Raw genomic sequence first — 21592 nt, forward strand, 5'->3', positions numbered from 1 at the left:
CATTGGTTGTTTCAAAAGGTCCGATACAACTTTGGGAGGAGCTGCATTCCTGCCCCTTGGTGTATGTCTTTACCAATCCCATGCAAAGATCAGCAAGGTGACAATCAGGGAGGAAAAGGAGACAGGGGAGCTGAGGAACAGATGGGGCAAGCATTCCAAGGTGTTGGAGCCATGGAGGACCACAAGGAATGAGTGCAAAGAGCAGGAACTAAACTGGCCTGGAGCTGCCCACGTGGGTGTGAAGGTGCTTTCCATGCAGCTGAGGACATTGCTAAATAAAAAATGTTTCACAGAAATAAACTCTTAGTGCTGAGGTCTGTCATGAAATACTCATCTCTTTAATTGAGGAGAAAAAAACCCACACACTGGAGTAAACGGGGCAGGAGAAATCATGGAGAGAACATTTCCCGTCCTATAGACCTAAGTATGATCATGTTCAGTGTTCATTCTCTGCAGTCTGATCATTGTGAACAGAAAATTACTGCGATGATTCATGACAAAAATAGCAGATTTTATCCATCAAATTCCTACAATTAAACATTAAAATCAATACTGTTCCCCTGGGGACAAGATGGAGGGACAAACATAATGACTATCTATGCTGCATGTAAAATATTTGTAATTGAGCAAAAAGCCTGATCTCAAATGCTTAAAAATATAAGGCTAGGGCAGCAAATGTGATTGGATTTCTTATAATCTAATCATTTTCATCCATATGTGGCCCCCAATCTGTTTAGGATTGTTAAAATTCCTGGATATTGTAGTGCCTTCCCCAGAGAACGCTGGGAAGAGCTCCGGACAGCCTGGACCAGATGGGATGCCAGTGACTCCAGCCAGCAAAGGCAGAAAAGAGGACAGTGGTTAACTCCTCCTCTGCCAGCCAACAGAGAGCAGGTCTGGACAGGGAGGTTAATGCAGGCTGCTTTCCAGTGCTGCCAAAGGCAGGTTCTACTTTAAAGCTCTCAGGAGCACACTGGTGTAGCCCATGGGGACACAAACAAAGCAAGGACCAATAATCACATCCTTCTGAAAGACTGTTCAGTGCTGTGGGTGGAAACTGGGGTTGTTTGCAAACTCCCCTGGCTGTGCAACCGAAGGAGGGCTCCCAGCAGCCCAAGAGGAAAGTGAAATGCTGTAAATGAAAGCAGCGCCCAGGAGATGAAAGGTCTCTTGGTCAGACTGAAGGTGTTTTTGAAAATCTTATGGAGTTGCACAGGATCAGAGAGCACTGACAGATGCATCAAAGTCAGCAGGCCCCTGCTTGTTTTAAGAACAACAGTCTGGCGGCTCAGCATTCCCTGCCCCTCTCTAACCTGACACAAAGGAGTGATCCAACACTTCAGAACCTCCACCACAGAAACACTCGGATGCTCCTTTCTCCTCCAGGCTGGATTAGCTCTGTTTCCACAAGTTTAATCCTTTGTCATATAAAACAAACAACACTGTAGCTAAAAACAAAAGACAGAATTACCCTATTAGGACAGTGTACTGATTACAGACAACACCACTTCATTCTGCCTCTGACTTTCCTGACTGAGATTACCAGCAGTTTTCTGCTAAGCTGGAAACATCACCTTATTTTCCCATACCTGCCCAAAGTCTTACGCTGCTTTGATGACTTGTAGGGAATTCCATAAGTGTTTTCTAAGGAATTATTAAACAGGACTTAACCTTAAACCCTGGAGGCCTAGGGGCTATGGTAAAAGGAAAAGAGAATGAAAGCAGCAGCTCAGGACTTTCAGTGTTTCCCTCTAATCCATAGAGAAGCTGTCAGTGTAATACTGACTCCTACCTAAGTACTTGAAAATCTATTACACTGAATTTACACCTGTGAAAGAACAAATTTACCCTAAAAAAAGGAATTTTCCCATAAAGTTGAATATACCAACCTCAGAAGCAATCTCTCACATCCTGCAAAATCAGCTTTGCACAGGAGATATCCCCTACATCATATCTATCATGTCTTGACAGTTTCCTCTGAGCAGTTACAACCATTCTTGAAAATATGCAATACGAGAACAGTGAGGAACAATCAGGTGCTCATAATATGTATTTTGCTGGTCACTGAAAGAACCTTCAAGACCCTGTTTAGTTTCAACAGCAACAAAATTGATCATTTTCAAGTGCCAGCATCTTATCCTGGAGAGAGATTGCTGACAAAAAACTCAAGTAATGTTAGTGGGTATCAATCATCACTGTATCATTCCCTGGAGAACTTTTCACAGACATGCCATAATAGAGGCTACAGGTCCAAAGTGGACCTCACTGACTTTTTACCCCACAAACCCACTGTGTACCGCCAGGACAACCCACCACCCCCCTAAACAACCTATTCCTATATTCTCACCTGGGTACAGGCTGCAGAAAAAGTTCAAGTCTGCTTTTGACTTAGAAGCAATTCCCTGTCTCTCCTGCTTATTAATGCCTCTGAATAGGAACAGACTTGGGGCTTTTCTCATTTGACAGTCCTTTGCATTGCCAGGATTTGACAAAGCCTGGAAGAAATAAAAGCAGCTGCCCCACTAAAATACCCTCAGTAGGTTTGAAGTGCCAGACTTTTGCTTAGGATTGACTTTCACAGCTTCAAAGGAAAGTGTGATTCCTTCTGGAGCCCAGCTGCGTGTCTAGGATGATATTTTTTGAGCAACGATACTAACCAGAAGTACATTAACTCATCGAGGACATACTGGCTCCAGTAAATATCAAACAATGATTTGGACAACCTTTCCACTTGGGAAGGGATTTTTACAGAAATTTTTGTCCCCCCTTCCATAGCTGCGAGGGCAAGTCAGTCTTTTGCTAAGAGGAATGGATTGAAACTTGAAGCTGTTGAAAATTCAGAAATCATTTGAATGCTATAATTCCCCCCATCAGATATCCATTGCTACTTCTGCTTGAGGCTATGAAGGTAGTTTGTAGAGGAAGATTAGTTCAAAAGGCATTTTGCAGGCAGACAGGTAGCTGGGAGCCAAAGACTAAGAATTCTACCTCAGCTGTTGATAGAATACATATGTACATGTGTAAAAGCCAGAAAGGGAGAATACTGCTCATCCTATAACAGAGACTAGATTTCTCCTTCCCCATGCATTTTTAATTTGCTTACAGAGTTTCACGAGACAGAACTCCCTAGGCTGGGCTGGGGGCACAGGGGAGCTACCTGTACTTGGGAATTGCCAGACCTGACAGCCAGGGGCTGATGCAGCTGGGTGATGGACGGGAAGACAGTGCAGCCCTACTCCCAACTCCCCCCATACCACACTAACTGGGAGGACTGGAGCTCTCCTTGCCCTGCCCACAGACACAGTTTCCTGATGGAGGTGACCAAACCAGCCCAAAGAAGGGTTGCCAGGGCAGGGAAATGCTTCATCAGAAACACCCATGGTCCATTTTTTGCACCTTCTTGCCAAGTACAAAGCAGTGTGATACAACTCTCAGAGCTGTGCTCTGTGGGGTGAGCCTCCAGGCATCCCTGTGAGAGGCATGCCATGAAACAGCCACCAAATTCTGGGGGACAGTGCTGCCAGGACAGCAGGACACTCCCCTGGCCTGCAGAATCCCTCACCTGAGGACAGAACTTTGGACTGCAGTTCCAGGAAATGAACATCTGAAGCGTCTCTGAGAGCTCCAAGCTAAACCCCCGAGTCTGGCTTTTCACTCCCATTTCAAAGCAGCTCCTTTGTTTTAGCATTACTGATCTTTTAGCAGAGCCACTACAGAACTGAGTATAAATCACGTCTCTGGTGTCAAAGGTGCTCCATCTGTCACATTTATGAAAGGTGTGGATGGGCAGCAGGGTTGGAACAGAAGTAGGATCTTTGAACAGCCCTCTTGAAGTCACCGACTTGGCTCTGAGGGGAGCAGAGCTTGCTCGTTAGAGACTTTTTCTACTGAAAAAGCCATTGTACCAATTTTTTGCCAAATCAAGGACTGATTTATCCCTGTTGTAGCTTCACTGAATTCAGTCAAGCTATACAAGTCATGATTTTAGCTCTTAACTTTCCCCATAGAGAATACTTTCTTCCCCTTTGATAGTGCTTCAGCGAACCTCTCTGGAAATTTATGAGCACAGATTCTGCTCCAGCAAAGCATGTAAAGCACACACAGAGGAAGTATGTAAGAAATTGTCCAGAGAGGAACTGGATTGTTTCCATACTTAAACCATCACTAGCCTTTTTCACCTGACATCCTTACTCATGTTTTATTCAGTGGGAGACAGAGGGTTCTGTCAAGCATTTGGCTTCCAGCTCTGAGATTATGGCCAAAGGAGAGACTCCCATTGCCTCTGCTGGAAGCTGAATTTTGCTGAGGGTAATGGTTTGTTTTGATGGCAGTGGGGAGGTTTGGAAAGGACAAGACAGAGTCCACCCCTTCTACAACAAACCTGTCCACATTTAGGGATTTTACCAGACATGAGTGACTTCTGAGACCTGCCCAGAAATATCCCTGCTTAGCACTGGTTGCTGGTCTACAATTCTCCCTGCTGACTTCCCCCCATGAGTCCCTCCAAACTCCCAGCAAAAACCGGACTGTAGTCTCTGCACTTATATTGTGACCAATATTTTTTTCTGTGAAAATAAACTTCATGTCCTGTTTTCAGGGCACACTTTTGATGCACCTCATCTGACCTACATTTCCCTCTTCCAGGCCTGCTCCGGGACCTCACTGGATTTTGCACCAACACCCGTTTCTCTTCCATTAAGGAAACAGTTTCACACAGGCTAGGTGCTTACATTCCCATTAGTTCCCAGATTTGTTACACAGACTTGAGCTGGGCTGCGTTTCACACCAGAATGATGGTTTTTCTGACAGATGCTGTTTACCATTTACCTACCTTTGCCAGTTTTCTAGCATAGGCCCAGCTCCACTGGGCCAATACCCTGATCATACAGTGCCTGCATCAAGGCTCCCACAGGCCGTCCCTTTTAAAAAGCCCAGCTGCTCAGCAAAACTTTTCAAACAAGCAATTCATGAGCACCTTAATTATTCCTGCCATTTTCTGTGCTGTAAATATTTCTCTCACATTGGTTGAATGAGCAAATTTATATTTTCAGAAGGACCTGCTATTTGAAATCTATTGAAACTTCTGTCTACTTCTCCCTTAAGAGGGGAAGCCCTCTTAGCAAACTTTTAGTCTTGGGAAGGCTTAAACAATCTAACTCTGAATCCAGGGAGACAATAATAAAGGGTTACTGCAAGTCACTCTTCAAACACTGGACGAGACTTTATTTCAAAATAGAGCCTCCCTACAATATTCTGTCTTAGCCCCCTGCAAAGTGCCTGCCTGGAAGCTCACGCAGCTCCCTGGGGCTCGCCTTTCTGAGCAGGCATCCCCCCAGGACCAATCCCAGGGCATCTTTCCTGACATCCCAGGCCAAGAAGCACAAGCAGTATGTGAATCCTGGCCATACACCGCTCTCGCTCAGCAGGAGTGGCCTGAAAAGAGCCATGGCTTTGCTACAACCGCTTTGTAGCCCCAACAAGCAAGTGCCTGGCTTGCTGTGAGCCATTTCCCCTGCACCCTTTTGCTGCCTCCTCCCTCAGCCACACTGCTTTCACACCAGAAATGCTCCCCCAGCCCAGACACTTTTGGAGTTGCTTTCTCACACAGCCTCTCTAAGCCAAGAAAACCGCTCAGCTCTATTCAGTAGATTCCTGACAGCCTTCAAAGGATCGCTAACTCCAGTCTGCTTTAAAAATGCAGAGCATTCTCTCCCTTGCAGCTTTTTTTGCCTTCTGTGCTTTAGGTCAGCACTTGTTGGGCCCATAAAGCACCACAGCAGAAACTCAGTGCACCTGAAATTACCCGGAGCTTCTGCAGTGCTGAGGGCAGGGAGATCACACACGCCTTGGGAGGGCCACAGAAGTAGTTTTTCGAGAAGAGTGGCGCACCCCTGGCTGGCTCGGATTAAGGGCTGACAAGGGTTAACAGCGTTCGCTCCTCTCTCCATCTCACCCCCTCCTCCTCCTCCTCCCTGTGCAGCTCAGCCACAGAGCTGCTCCCCGGGCAGCCGGGGCTGGGACTGGGCTGCGGGAGCGTCCCGGGCTCCGCAGCCCGGCTGCTGCACAGCTCCAGGGGCAGCGCCAGAGCCGGCGGAACAGCAACCAGCGCTGGGGAGGCTGCAGAACTGGGCAAGTCTGAAACAACCTTTGAAAACATCCAACTGAAGAAAAACACTGTTGGTGGGTTTTTTTGTTTGGTTTTTTTTTTTTTTTTTTTTTTTTTTTTTTTTTTTTTTTTTTTTTTTTACTTTTCTTGAAGGACCGCAAGCCTTTTAGCTGCTATGTCTGTTCAGGAGCCGTATGGAAAAATCAGTTCTGTCCTGTTAAACTGGTTGCACAGTTTTGATTTTCATCTGCCTACAGAGATCTGAAAAGTCTATGTTCTTTTATGCTTTTTTGGCAAAGAAAGCGAGTGGTCTGAGGATCATCTAGCCAGGAACACAATAGGTAAGCGCAATATTTTTTGTGTAGCACATTTTCAACAGTCAGAATATATTGTTTGTGTAATTGAGTGAAAATAGCGTTTGGGATGATGCTCTCTTTGGGATAAGCTGATTATAGGTCTGTTGATCGCTTGGTTTGTTTGTTTTCCTGGACAAGAAAAGCTGAGCTGCTGTGGTATCAGTGTGGTTTGCAAGATCCTATCATTTAAGCAGCAGAAAGACTTTTTAAAAAATCCTCTCCAAAGCACAGAGCAACTCAGATTCCACTGTCAAAGGTAAAGCAAAATATTTGGGGTTCTATTTTAAGTCTGTAAGCTATAATTAGACTACAGGAATAGCAAAGTGGCAAAGTGACTCACAGTCATAAGGAAAAGCTCTGTTATAAGAGCATTAAAATGGAATTGATATGAAAATGTTAACTATTCTTTCAGCTTGTTCAGATGGTTGTTTAAGCCTGCATTCAACCAGGTGCTAAAAAAGCACAAGCAGGCAGAGAATAAACCAACTTTATCTGGATGTTGAGAGGGACATTCAGAGGAGCTGGTAACAATAATTTCCATAATCATCTCACTGATACTAAAGATGTGCTTAACTATGAGAATCCCAGATTTTGTACATAAAAACCTACAGATGTATTCAGTGCTACATTAAATGTCTGCTTGGAATAGATTTAGAAAAGGAAGGGGTCCTTTTATAAAGTCACTTCAACTGCAATGGACAGCGGGTGTGCTGAACTGGAGATCTGACCGCCTAAAATCTCCCACACTTTTACAGGCACTATGGGGAAAGACCTGATCTCAGAAAGAAATAAAAACGACAAAGAATTGAGCCTTTGTCTTGTTTTTTTGTCTTGTTTTCTTCTGTCACCAGCCAATAATCACATTTAACCAGGATCTTTACTCCTTGCTGCCTGTAAGATGCAATAGGCTACTTTTTCCTCAAAAAAGGGATCTTGCACACAGAGCTCCCTCTGCTTTCCAAATCCCTGAGCTACAGCTGGCACCTGTATTAAAGGTCTGTGCCCTCTCCACTTCCATACTTTCTGAAACTGGATGCAGCAGACAAAGGAGTCATAAGTTATAATCAATAGCTGCACATAGTGCACTGTCAAAACTTCCTGTCCTAACTGGAGTCTCTCCTCTGTGTAGCTGTGGGCAATGCACACAGCAGTTTAAATAATGTCAGTATTTGCTGAGGACTGGTTTTGTACTTTTCTTTCATAGATTCCAAGTTGATAATAAGGCCTGTTGATACAATAACTGATTTTTTTTAAAATCTCCTGCCAGACTGAATACAATACAGTTGTTACAGTTCCAGTGAGCAGCAAATGCTGAGACAGGCTGGAAGTGATGCAGGTATGAGAATGATAAGCAATACAAAAATGTAAAAATAAGATTACTGCCCTACTGTAATAAAGCCTTCTTCCAAATGAGATACACAGAGCTTAAAATCAAAGTACCAGTTCAGGGATTCTTATCCAAGATTCTCCACCTTTGACCAAACAGTAGCTTACGCAGCTCTGGGTAAGTTACAATGATCCTCTTATCTACACATACCTACAGCCCCAGTGGACAAAATAAAAATTCAATGACCACTGTTAGAACAGCAGAAGCAGGATTTGGGACATAATGACTTCCTGTGAGTTTCAAAAGGGCAGTTCCTTTACAAATAGCTCAGCTGTGATGTTAAATAAGTGAACATCATAAATCAGGAAAAATCTTGTAAATGTAATTTTCCACTCATTCTGACAACAGTAAAAAGATTTTTTTGAATAACTCATGTTGCACTTGTGCTGCATTGACTACTTTCTTCTCTAATCAAAGACTTCATAGCAGTTTCTGCAATTAAATCTTTGCAGAGAGATCCTCTGAGGAATATTTCTGTGAACTTTAAACAATCCAGCAAAATGGAGAGTTGCACCGTTTGAATGCCTGGCTTGCTGGGATTATAACAAATACCAGGAAAGGCACAGAAAGAGAGGGTCACATCACTTTCTCTCCTATGACAGCCATTTCTGTTCACTTTTGTCATCTCACTTTGCAGCACTGAAGATGTCCTGGTTCTGGCTTTATCTTCCTCTCCATCTTCTCATGGCCACTTGTTTGTGCCATTCTACAAAGGCACCCACCACCAGTTCCCAAGAGGGCTTCAAGACCAATCTCTTCAATTTCTACCACTCCCTGATCCTTGCAGATGGGAAGGAAACTACAGTTCACCTGCTGAAGGACATACCCAAAAGGTAAGAACAAGTCAGCCACTCCTATTCTCAGATACTTCCCCGAGTCACTGGTGATTGCACACTACCAGGATAAGCCCAGAATCCCTGTGTACCTGCAGGGCTCTATCAGTGCACACTGAAATGCCAGAAGAACGCCCCACTCCTCAAGTGCCATTACACTGCCCAGAATCTGGAACGAACCCCTGCGATGAAGTTTAGATTCCTGCCCACATCTCAGCAGCTTTCTGTGGTGTTTGTCAGAGGAGCAGCAGCAGAGCTGACACAGGATGGGTGGGCTCCAGCAGCAGCCAGCTGTGTCACAAACAGCCCAGCTTCAGGTCTGCAGCCACAGCAGCCATCCTGCATTCATGGTGAAATACAAACACTTCACCTAGCAGATTAACTATCCCAAAAATCAACAGAATATCTGCACAGGCATCTTATTGGGAAAACTTCTGCCACTATCCTGCACACTAACAGTGTTTTTTGCCGAATGGCACCACAACTTGCTAATATCAGAAGTGCTTTGCATGTGGAAATTCCACAATTGACTATAACGTATAATGCCTTTTTCTGCCACATCCAGCTTCAGAAAGTATGAAAGTGGAAAGGACAGACCTTTAATACAGTGCCAGCATGTGGAAATTGCACATTCTTCACCTTCCCAAAATATCTGCAAAGTTTTCTACCATACCTAGATACGTAGGGGATATAGATATTACCACTGGTACTTCATCTGGGTAGCAAAGATCAATCTGCTTGTTTGGGAAGAGATGCACTTTGGACAGAGACCAGCAAGCAGATTTTGACATGCACCCGAGTGGTCATGGAGCAGAGGGTGAGCCAGATTGCTCTGTTTTCATGAGCATGGCACAGAAAAACTGGAATGTGGCACATGTTATATAATGTGACCACACTCTAAGGAACAGAACTAGGAGCTCTCCTAGTTAAAGGACGGGGGGACTGAAACCTCAAAGAAAAGGGAATTTTTCTGTGCTCTTGCAGCATAACATTAAGACTGCAATGAGGAAGTAGTTTAGCATGATCAGGAGGGTTCTCTTGAACCCCAGTCATCCAAGCAGGAAGACAAGCAATAACAACTTTTGGCTGAGAGTAAAAGACTTGAGAATGTGAAACTGATTCCAGTGAAGCTTCTCTCTGGCCTAGCAGCCATACCTCCAGGCTGACAGGATCCATCCGTAATGACTAGGCTTGTCTCACTGGTGAACAACAAAAAAAAAAACCTTGGATTGCCAATTGCCTCCATTTAAGTGAGGCACCCAAATCCAAACATTTCTGTGGCCAAGCCCAAACATTACACAGTCAGTATAGAAACAACAGAAATAGAGCAAGACAAGAGGTTGGGTTTTTTCAAGGCAGGAATGAAACCCTGACCAAAGAAGCTCACGTCACTTTGTGGTGCTCACACATAGCAGCCTTTGACACAAAAGCAATCAAGATAGAACTGGCAACATGGAGACAGCAGTCACCTAAATCACATCCATCATCCAAAATAACCAGTTAAGGATGAGATACAATGTTCACCTAAAGTGTGGGGGAAAAAAAAACCTCAGAGGGGAAAAATATTGCCTTAAGTGAATAAATCTTTCAGCAAATACATGTGGATTTAAAAAAAAAAAAAAGTACCCCACAGGTTGTTTTCTTCCCACAGCTGAAGACTGCAGACACCCGTCACCCCCTTGTGTGGATGCACCTCAGAGAACAGTCATTTCTACCCAGAGCAAAGTGCCCCACATCAGAATGGCTGATAACTAGGAGTTTTGGGCGAACTTGAACTCCCTGAGACATTCATTCTATTTCTATTCACATTTACAGGTACTACTTTGTTTTGGAAGAGGGCAGGTTCCTTGCCCCTTTCTCGATAACAGTGACACCCTGTGATGTTCCCATTGAATGGAGCATACTTGTGTACAAGTCCCCACCAGCAAGAGCAACACCAGGTAAGGCCTTCAGTCTGCCTAAATAGAGGCAAAGAAAACATAAGTCGCTCAGAGATGAATGTGTTATGGGAAATTTCCCACAAACATTAACATTTTGTGGTTCCCTCCTTTAAATGGCCACGGGTTGACCCGGTCTCCATGGGTGGAACATGAAAACCCATCAGATCTCGCCCTCAACACAAATAAATTAAGGATTAGATATGAAAATGTTTACATCTAAGGTTAGTATTTGGGAACAGCTGCAGGTCTTCCAAGCTGCACAAACAGACCGACTTCATAAGCTCTTGGTCCTGGGCCAAACTGCCCTCTGCTGCCTCAGTTATTTTTCTGTGGCTTAAGTCACTTGAGGCAACTATTTGCCCCCCACATAAAGCAGAGAAGAGTAAGCCATTTATTCCTGCATGTCTACCATGACAGCGGGTACTATACTGCCTTTACCCTAAAAGGCAATTCCTTTCTCTTTCATGATTTTTGACTTAATTTTTCAAATTAAAAATCTAAAAGCTGCCATTAACAAGTTCTTACCTGTCAAGCAGGTACACCTGAGTGAGGAGTTCAAATTATACTCCTTTGAATTGATAAGTTTTCCCTCTTCATGAGACAGTGACCTAAAACTAATCCAAAGGAAAAAACCTATCATAGAAATAATGAGTCTCCTTAAAGTACTCTAAGAGACAACAAATAGAGGAAGAAAATTGTAGGGGCATCAGGCACGATACAAGCCAAGCTTTTGCAAGTTGTGGTTTCATAATTATAGTATTTTTGAAAACATAATTCTACAGCTGCACTGCTAAAATAAAAGCTTCTCAAATTTTATTTTAATAAATTGTCAGTAGCAACATATTTTTACTAGAACACATTTTTAGTTTTAATTGCTGCTTTCAAGAAGAAAATATCATGTTTCCTAACAGTAAAACTTAAACGATGTGCTCCATTTGACCTCTTTTAAAACAGAAATTACAAGCCTGCTTTTTTTGCCTGCAGGTGACCATGATACACAAGAGGTCTCCAAATCTCAGAAGGCTTCAAGCATGGTGTCCTCTATCTTCAACTACAAGGGAAATTCTGTAGAGACTTACATGGGAATGTCTTCCCATTCTGCCCTTTACCTGCTGGAGTTCTTATCCACGGAGAGAGACACACACATCACCGTGTACTTAACCACAGACACGACCTCTGGGCACCTCTACCCAGAGCTTCCCATGGATCCACGCATAGATGTCATCGGCATTGGCCACACAACGGTGACTCTGACCTGGAAACACAGCCCCTCTGTCCTGCAGCACAGGGAGAGCATCCAGTACTGTCTCCTCGTCAATGAAAAGCACAACTACAAGAGTTTGTGTGCTGCTGAGACAGCCATCAGGTCCTCTGGAATGAAGCTGCCACCCACGTTAGCCCTGTCCCTCTCTCCATACCTGCTCGAGCCACAGCAGGTGATGATACTGTCCAACAGCGAGCTGAGCATCATCAACAAAGTGAGCAGTGGGGAAGTCAGGCAGGTGTGCATGGGCACCAAGAACACTTACACAGTGCCCAACCTCAGCCCCAGCACTCAGTATTACTTTGATGTTTTTATTGTCAATCTCCTTACAAACGCCAGCGCCGCATACACCGGGACATTCGCCAGGACCCTGGAAGAACCTGAGCCCAAGGTGACAGAGCTGAAAGACGGCAAAGTGGTTCATGTGGTCCTGGATGGGAAAAAGCAGAAATTCTACAGTCTGCAGTACCAGGCGAGGCACAAGAAAATCCACTTCACCTTTCAGTTGTGTCGGGGCCAAATACGGGTTCACATAACAAGAAATGGCAAAACAGTGGCATCAGAAAATCTCTCTGAGCTGAGGTATTTCTCCCTGAAGGGAAAGGTGCTAGACACCTATTTGGTGCAGCTGAGGTCCACAGAGGAATCTAACTCTTCTGTGAAGGTACAGGCATCCCCCCACTTCCACAAGCCCTTATTCCCACTTCTTCCAGAGAGCTTAAAAATCAAATCCTTCAGTAAACTGAGAACATGCAGGTCTGTGACCATTGCCTGGCTGGGAACACAAGAGGAGAGCAAGTACTGTGTGTACAGAAAAAGGATTGAAGAGGATCAGATCTGGAGGGAACTGCAGAGTGCAGACAGGTGCTCTGGGCCTGAATCCCGGCACAAATCGGAGAAAGTGCTGTGCAAGTACTTCTATGATCTCAACCTCCAGCGAGCTGTCACCACAGAGACCATCAAAGGGCTGGAGGCAGGGACACTCTACTTGTTTGATGTTTATCTCTTTGGGCCATCTGGCATCCCTGTCAGATATCACAGCAAAGTTGTGAAGACCAGGAAAAAATGTTGAAGGTTTTAACGGAAAGTTTTGAAGTGAGTGAATGAAGGTTGTTATCAAAATCCACACCAACACAAGTCAAAGCCCCTGCAGGTTGAACTACACTGACAAACAAAAAATTTAAAGCTGTAAGACTTTACAGCAAAAGACATCTTAGATGATTACACATCTTCTCTCCTCTCTACGGTGGGGTGCTTTTTTTCTTTCCCTGTCTCATTCAAATGTTAAAAACAGAGCTGTGAAACAAACTCATACAACATGGAAATAAAATAGCCCAAGAATACCCATGAGAAATAGATAGGTTACCTAAAATGCTTCTGAAATCCAGCACAGAAGTGATGGGAAAATGCCTCACAAGAAGCACATGCCATTGTTCAAGCCCCAGAGAGTTTTTCACTTTCTGTAACTCATGCAGCTAATGAGGAACTGAGACCCCCACAAATCAGACTTCTCTTGAGGAACAGATTCCTCACTGCTTGAACAAGAAAGAAGACAAAAAGAAATTGAAAAAGCAGTGGAACTGATGTATAACTCCACTCATTGAGTAAAGCAGTCTGAACTACATCTTCCCCTATTACCTGCATGCTTGCTTGGTTTCATTCCTACAGAGAAACTGTGCTTGGTTAGAAACTGACAAAATTCAGGCCAGGAACTGGCTCTGGATCCAGCTTTTCTGGGGAGTGTACAAATACACTGCTGTGCTACTGCCCACAGAGGAAAGCAGCAACTGAGGACTCTTGCCATGGAAAGATTTATCATCTATAACCTCTGATATCGAGCCCACATCTATGACTCTGTGACTCCTGACTGTAATATATTCACTCTTTGCATCCTTAAGCCAGCCTATATCAATGAATGCATTGCTTTGAGAAAAATTAAATGTGGTTTTCCTACTAAATATCATGGAGGGAACATATTTGTAGTAAAAATTCTGACACACATTTTGGTTGTCTTGTTTCCTTGATTACCTTCCATATATGACATGAGACAGTGTAAAAAAGAAAATTAAGTCTTCATACACTCCCTTAGGCTCCTCATCAATTATCAGTAGAAAGTATTTTGCATGTAGGCTCTTGGCAGGCCTGGAATTTACATATAAAAAGATACAATAGCTTCACTAACCCGGAGGTTGCCAGAGAAATCTTGCCTGTAGTAATTCTTTTCCCTCTACAACTACACTAAACACATACAAAAATGATTAAATCCATTATTGTGTATTTGAGTCATTCTCTTGCAATTTAGGGCCATCACAGTCCCAGTTTACTCTGAGCAATTATTACATCCAAGTGTGTTTGGGGGCACTTGGTAAGGATGCAATCATGCACAGGCTGAGGGTGGTGTTCCCTGCTCCAAGGGCTCCCAGCCCTGTGCAGCCTCTCCAGGGCACACTGTGACTGCTCAGCCCCACACGAGGGGCTCAGGCCTCCCCAGGGATCAGCTGCAATATCTGGGCTTGGCTGGGCTCTGCGTTCCTGCAGGCACTGTTCCGGACTGAGCAGTGCCAGGGCAGGAGCCACGTGCTCTGCAGCCTCCTGCCCACACTCCAGAGGCCTTTTGGCTAATTACAGTGGCTGGCAGCTGCTCTGCCTTCATTCCAAGGCAGGCCCTCGCTTCATCTGCCTCCTGCCAGGAATAGTCTGAGCTCAGAGAGCAACAGAGGTCATCTCCACTTGGAAATCTCAATGTTTTCTGCCTTCCTTCTCAATTTCAGGCATTTCTGTTGTGGGTGAATTTCAGTTAGATGCCGTACAACTGACTGTAATAACAACCATAACTGTAATAGAGGGAGAACAGGAAGATCTGTCTAACTGCAGATACAACAGATTCTTAATCCCCTGCCCTCAGCCTGTCAGAGCATTAACCCTTGCTTTTGCCAACTATCCAGAAATGCCACAAAAAAGTCCCTTGGAAGAAGATACGCTGGCACCTCGACCAGTACCAGTGTTTCTATTAAAGCAGGTTTTTTACAACAGAGCTGGCCTTGGGCTTCTCAGTAATATCTTGGTTTAGGGCTGTAGACTGAAAGAGGGCAGAGAGCTGAGAGTCAAAGGCGGCACAGAAGCAAAGGCCTGGCACTGCACCCAGCTGACAGACATCTCTGAACCTGTAAGGAAGGAGTTCAGGTTTGGAGGACGGCAGCTATTCCAGAGGGACTTAGAAAAGGGCCAGGAGATTCTCCTCTTCCCAGATTCACCAGCTCCTCTTTGCTCCCCCCTCCCTGGCCGCTGCCCCAGGCAGAGCCCAGTGGGAAGCAGAGGAACACAACTCACTGGTCCTGCAGCCCAGGCTGGGAGCCAAGCAGGACAGTCAGTGACCACTGGTGCTGCCGGGTGGGCTGATGCCAGTCCCTCACTCACAGGAGGAGCTTTCTCCCCCACACACCAGGCCCTCCATCAGCCAAGGCCCCTGCACTCAGAGGGAGCTCAGCTGGAGGGAGGAACATGCTGTTCTGTCAAAACCCATCTCCTCTGATAGAAGCAGGGCAGGTACCTGCCCTCCAGGTAGCAGCCCACTTTGCTCATGTGTGCAGCCAGCCATGCTCTGTAATAGAGCCCAGGAGCAGCAGGGAATATTCCTCTCCACTGATCTTTCCACTGTGATTGTGCCTGTGTGCACCAGGCTGCAAACCTGTGTTCCATTCACCCAGGCCCTGCTCCTGAGATGATCTCCCAGGGCACTGCTTTCAGCTGGGCCTCAGTGCTGACTGCTGTCCTGAAAGGTTTATCCACAACAAAACCAAAGGTGCTGCATGACACCCTTGGTGCTCTTCCCACCCCTACACAGGCAGCTGCTTATGTGCACAGCTCCCCATCTCCAGCACTCACAAGTCCTTTCCTTTCAAAGCTCTTTGGCATCTTTCCTTTTCCCCTCCTTCCCATTTGACTAGTCCTGGCCTGCTAGGCCATGTCTGACCATGAACATTTCCCAAGCCACCTCCTTTCTTGTCTTCATGCTTTCTGCAGTCCTTCCTGCTCAGTTTTTCAGAGGCTCAATGCCTTCAGTTCAGCCTGCCCTAAGCTGTCATCAGCTCTTCCCATGTGCTTCCCATCCCTGCCGAATCGGAGTCACATCAGAAGCGCAGACAGATCTTTTCATGGTAAACATTTTAGAGCAGTGGTTTGGTCTTGTGGATCATTTAAAGTCAGTCATCATCATTACCAGGCTGAAGTATTTTCCCTGGTGTTCAGTAGTGGGTCCCAGGCTTTTCGTGTACTTCTAGCTAATGCATCTCAAGTCACGTCACAGCTGAGATCAAAGGCCATGCATCTCCTCCCAGCAATTTTACAGAATTGCTCCCACTGCTATGACACCCCCTGCACATGGGAAGTGAGGGTCAGGGAACCAAAAAGCAGAGCAGGCAAATGAGAGAAAACAGGTTCGACTCCACATCCACTTTCCCCATGGGCTCAGCCTCACAAATCAAAACTTGAATTGGCAAAATGAAGTGCTCGTATGTGCAACAGTTAAATAATAGAGCATGGGCCTAAGTTTACCACTGTGTGCTGCTGTTAGCCACAAACCAGAGCAATGAGGGGCTCTTCAGTGTCACCTTTCAGCGCTTCATACAATAGCTACTGACTGAAACTTTCAAATGTGACCCAAGTCAGTAACAATTGCTTGTTTAACTTAGACACTTTGAAAGATACTGCTGTCTAAAACCAGCGTAGAGGTTTCAGACACTGGGTTCATGGACTAATGGCATTTATGAGTTAATATTTAACTGACAGCAAAAATCATCTATATTGTCATTCCTTTCCTCTTTCCTGTATGTAATGGCCCATATACTCATTCCCTGTTACTTTGAGTTTGCTAATAAATTAAAATGCCCTTCTAAGTGGATCTGGTAGCTTAATAAATTGTTCTATCTCTGCCCATATTCAAGGATGCATTCACAGCAAAAAAAAAAAAAAAAAAAAAAAAAAAAAAAAAAAAAGAAGTTCAATTTCATCTTTGTATCTTGCAGTTTCTTTTTCTGGCAGATGCTTTCTCACCTGGAAGACTTCCTTTCTAGCTTAAACAACTTGTTAAAATATTCTTGTGGTGGCAAGGTGAAATCCTGCTCGTTATTTGCTTTCAAAGACAGCGACCTGATGTGTCGGTTTACATGTATACACAACACCCCGTTTTGGGCTTCCTTAGTAACTTTCTTACTAACCCAACTACTTCCTGTTGGGTTTTGTGGGTTGAGAATTTATGAGCCACAGGCACTGCAGTTAAACATCCCGGCCACACGCAGCTTTGCACAAGGCATAAAATCTAATATTGAAAATCAAATAGTATTAGCACTGACAGCAAGTACGGATCGGTGACCCCAAAATGCCAAAGGCTTTCAGGTGCTCTTAGAGCTGCTGAAGCTCTCTGGCATTTAGAGAAAAATGGATTGCTTGGAAGCTGATTAGTCATTCAGCAAAACAACCAACTCAGGCAAAACAAAATAGACAGTGGCTTTGGGGGAAGAAGGTGAACAAACGCTGTGTGGCTGCTCATCAGTGTCACCTCTTCTGCACGTGCAGGACCGAGAAGCAGACAGGTCAGTGTGCTTCCCTTGCACAACAACAGCGATTCCCTGGACAAGCCTACCAAGACATATTAAACAACAGCACTGCAAAAAGTAGCTCAATTTACTAGAAAAGGCAAACAGCGAGTGCGTCTCACCGCTGCAATGCATTCCTGTGGCCAGAAACGCGATATAACCCAAGGACGAGCCCGGAGCATCCCGGGCTGCCAAGCAGGAGCTGCTGCGGCTCCAGCATCCCACGCTGCCAGGGCATCATCCCAGGCAGCACACGGAAACTGCAAACACCAGAGGGCACTCTCAGGCTGGAGGAGGAGCACAAAGCCTGCTTGATAAGGCTTATCAGGCACAAATATTTCAGCAAATCCAACAAGTCAAGCATCTCTCTGATAAGAATTAAGAGGAACAGATAGAAGAAAAATCCAAAGAGCTCACGTTTTATTTTCTTTTGGTCTTTTAAGACTTCCAAGCTTGAGGGGGTTTTGTTAAAATAGAGTGTGTAAAACCTAATAAACAAAGAATAGTAAGATAGGAACTTGCTAAAAGGACCAAAACTCCAGTGCTCCCACTGCCTCTGAGATGTTCAATCAACCACTAATGGGGCTAAAGCTTGTGTAAAACAAATACTGTGGTACAGAGGACAGTCACAGATTTCAGGAGGTTCAGGTGGGGAGTCTCATTTCAGGCACAATCTGCTCAGCCAGTTGCCACCCCAGGCATCCCATCTTTTCTCCTGTAGTGCCCTTGTGCTGATGGAGATTCTCTGGATTATTACTTCCTCAACTCACCAACGTTTAGAGACTTACCTCCCACTGCAGCTGCATGTCCCATGTATACTCTGGGACACAGGAAGGAGAGTGCAGTTTGTCAGGGCCTTGTTTTTTTGGGGAATTTGGTCACTGACCTTGTAGCCTCTATGAGACACTAAGGATCTGCTTACAGAGGCCATCCCCAAAAAACTGCAGACCCTGACCTGTACTGCTTTTGCATAGAGGAAAGTTCTCTGAAATTCTACTTCTCCATCTCAAGTTTACAAAAGCATGTGAACAAGGACAGGGCTGACAGCAGAGGGGACCAGGAATGCTGTTTCTTTTTGCAGATGTTGGTATCAGTGACACAAGAGGGGCTTTGAGAAGGTGGCCCACAAGCTCAGATTCAAAAAGATTGTGTCAGACTCCCATGGTAATTTTCTCTGAAAGCAGAATTTCCTTCGGCGGTAGGGAGACCTCCAGGGGCCAGGGTGAAAGCAGAAGAAAGCCATGAAGAATCTGAAAGTACTGAGGTAAAATTTGAATTTGTTAGAAGCTTCTAATGAAGCGAAAGGCCAAACCTACATCCACATTTTGCATTCAGCTCCCATTTGTATAAGTTGCTTACTACAGACAGGAAGCCTATTTGCCTAGACAGATTTCTCTGGAATGACATTCATTTTCAGAAGGGCTCTGCAGGAGCCTTGATAAGGGCTGCCAGTGGGATACATCAGTCCTGGCCCTTCCCACAGCATTTTCCAGGCACCAGCACCATGGTGGTAACTGATACCAGCAATTTTTTTTCATTCTCTTTCTAGCAGCACAAAGATTATATTTGATTGAGCTTCACTACTGATTAATTTCTGTCTCCAGAGTTCTCTGCCAGCATATAAACGCACTAAGCCCCCAGTATTCTTTCAGCCTGTAACTCATAGGAGAACTCAGTATGCAGCGTGCTCTCTGCCCCAAGACTGTGATCCTAAGGAAATACTCAATCTGAGTCTCCTTCAGAGGCCTCTGGAAATAACCACACACAGTCCACTGTCAAGGTAATGTGCTGTTAGACCTGGATCTCACATCTGACATATCTGCTACGTGAAAAACACCACAGAACCAAAACAGAGCCTCAAAGCAAACAACCTAAATCTAGTTGCCCTACTTTTCATTTTCCTCTGGGACATATAGTTCAAAATCAGCCCAGCAACATCCAAAGTGTTACCACCCAGCACAGGTGAGGTGATAGCAGTGTTAAGAAAAACTTCAGTTTTAAATATAGTAATTACCAGTGCTGGGTCCCACACTTTTTGTGGAGGCAGGTGATGGTTTTAAAGAGATTAAATGTAGCTCCACTCTGAGCTTGGGGCATGACCTGTGTCACCCAAGGCTGCAAACACAACCAGAGAGTTAGAGCAGAACAGGTGCTGTTGACTGCAGTGCTGACAAGGGTTCATCTCCTGAGGCTTCACCCACTGAACACCCACAATAAGGGAGTTAATTCCTTCTTTCCGTTCTCCATTCCTGATACACAGAAAGTGATCCTAAGCATGAGCTACTTGACTTAACAGTATCTCAGTGTTGTGACTTGGGGCCAGGTTGGTGATTTTTAAGCTCTTGGAGTTGACAGTTACTTGTGACTGGGGCTTATGAGCTGCAGATCATGAGGGATCTTGAAAGCAAGAACAATTTGCTTACAACGACAAACAGGAAAGATCAAGATGTTTTCTGTACATGGTGGAAAGTTTTAACTTGAATTTTTTGGCCTTTTTTCCTCTAGAAGAATCCCAGCCAAAGAGGGAGCCAAGCACCACAGCCAGTGACAAGTGCCTTTGAGGACAAAAGCCATCCACCCACAGAAAAGGATTCTTTTCTTTATCTACAACTCAAGGAAGGAAACACAATTTTATTATTGGGTTGGTTTAAAAAAACAAAACAAAAAAACCCCACCTTCTATTCAGGCAGTTAGTTTAAATGTGGGCCAAACCCTCTGGTTTTGTAACGTGGTACAGTCCTCAAAGCCAGATTTTCAAAAACAGAGTGCCAGTTTCTCAGCTCAGACTGAGAACCAAGAAGTTGGCCAGACCATCAGCAGTGCTTTGCTCATATTATCTCCTATTGGGACAAAATCTTTTCAAATCTGCCTGTAACTCAATGAAACCACAACAGTTACATCTGCAAACAATTCAGCACACAATATTTTCCTTCCTAGTCATGCTTATGCTTAGGGGGGAAAGATGCCATTTTTATACTGAGTACTTTATCCACGTTATTCACATGTACTAATACCCAATAGCATTCTTTTCTGGAATACCCAGGGAAAAGCAAAAAGGGGTTTTATTTTATTCCTCCCAAAAGAGAACTTCCACAAAGGAGCAGTCAATTCTAACTCCAAAATACAACTGTTCTATAGCTAAGCAGCAGAACAATTCATTTTGAAATGAAACTTCTCCAAAAGTGATATCAGAACTCCCACTATTGCAAATGGTTTTTGTTTACAAGAGTAGTTGTTCTTGAGGAAAGGCCTCAACAAGGGAATTGAAAGGTGATTCAGAACTGTAAGTCTGGTGCTAGAAAGGACATCAGAGTAGAAATCTGCAGCTCCCATTGTTTTGGGCACAGACAGTTCTGACTAGAATGACTGACAATTACGTTATTCAATAGCCTTTTGATTCTCAGAAATTGGCAGCACACCTAATATTTCAGCTATTTGGATAAAATTGTTCCTTGTCTCTAGGGTATTGCTGTTTATTTGCCCCAACTCTATTAATTCCATCTAAACCAGGTATTCAGAAAATGTGTGATAGCAGAATTGATCAGTCAAAACATACCGAACATTCTTTTCCAGAGGATTGCAAAAGAGTTCATTTAAGCAGTTCTTTTGCAACATTCTTTGGCTACACTGTCCCTCCCACCAGCTTCTTACAAGAATCAAGGAGTTGCATCTATTATTGCCCCACTGCAGTGCTTTCCCTACTGACATGAGATAAATTATGACAGTGTTCTGAGTTGGAAGGGACCCACAAGGATCAAGTCCAACCCTTAAGTGATTGGCCCACAGAGAGATTGAACACACAGCCTTGGCATCATTAGCACCAGGCTCAAACCAATTGAGCCAAGTATTCACATTTAAATAAAGTATTTTAAATAAAGTATTTTTCCTTTATTTAGAGCAGGAAGTTACTTTTTCTTCCCCTAACAGAACAGTTCCTCACTCACTCCAAAAAGAATGTAAACTGTCACAGCAAGGCCCCAGTGATATCCAAAGGTAAAACTGTAAGCATGCGCACTTCCCACTGCTAGAGCATATTGAAAGGCAGGAAAGTGGAAATAAAAAGAAATAATGGAAGGACCAAATCTGAAAAGGGAAACTAGAAAGCTACCTAC

General features: G+C 44.4%; 2 protein-coding genes across 3 annotated transcripts in view; one reads left to right on the plus strand and one right to left on the minus strand.

The window, feature by feature from the left end:
* Positions 1-21592, minus strand: part of CCSER2 (coiled-coil serine rich protein 2) — a 141632-nt gene that overhangs the window by 113442 nt on the left and 6598 nt on the right. The window lies entirely within an intron of this gene.
* On the plus strand, positions 6228-13913 carry LOC136294143 (protein NDNF-like). Its single transcript, XM_066191640.1, has 4 exons — positions 6228-6447; positions 8487-8682; positions 10498-10622; positions 11607-13913. Exons 2-4 carry the CDS (start codon positions 8495-8497, stop codon positions 12956-12958), a joined length of 1665 nt encoding a protein of 554 aa, XP_066047737.1. The 5' UTR covers positions 6228-6447; positions 8487-8494; the 3' UTR covers positions 12959-13913.

This window comes from Chamaea fasciata, unplaced genomic scaffold (assembly GCF_029207755.1).
Source record: "Chamaea fasciata isolate MVZ Bird 193981 ecotype frontalis unplaced genomic scaffold, bChaFas1.0.hap1 SCAF_9, whole genome shotgun sequence".
Taxonomy (NCBI): domain Eukaryota; kingdom Metazoa; phylum Chordata; class Aves; order Passeriformes; family Sylviidae; genus Chamaea; species Chamaea fasciata.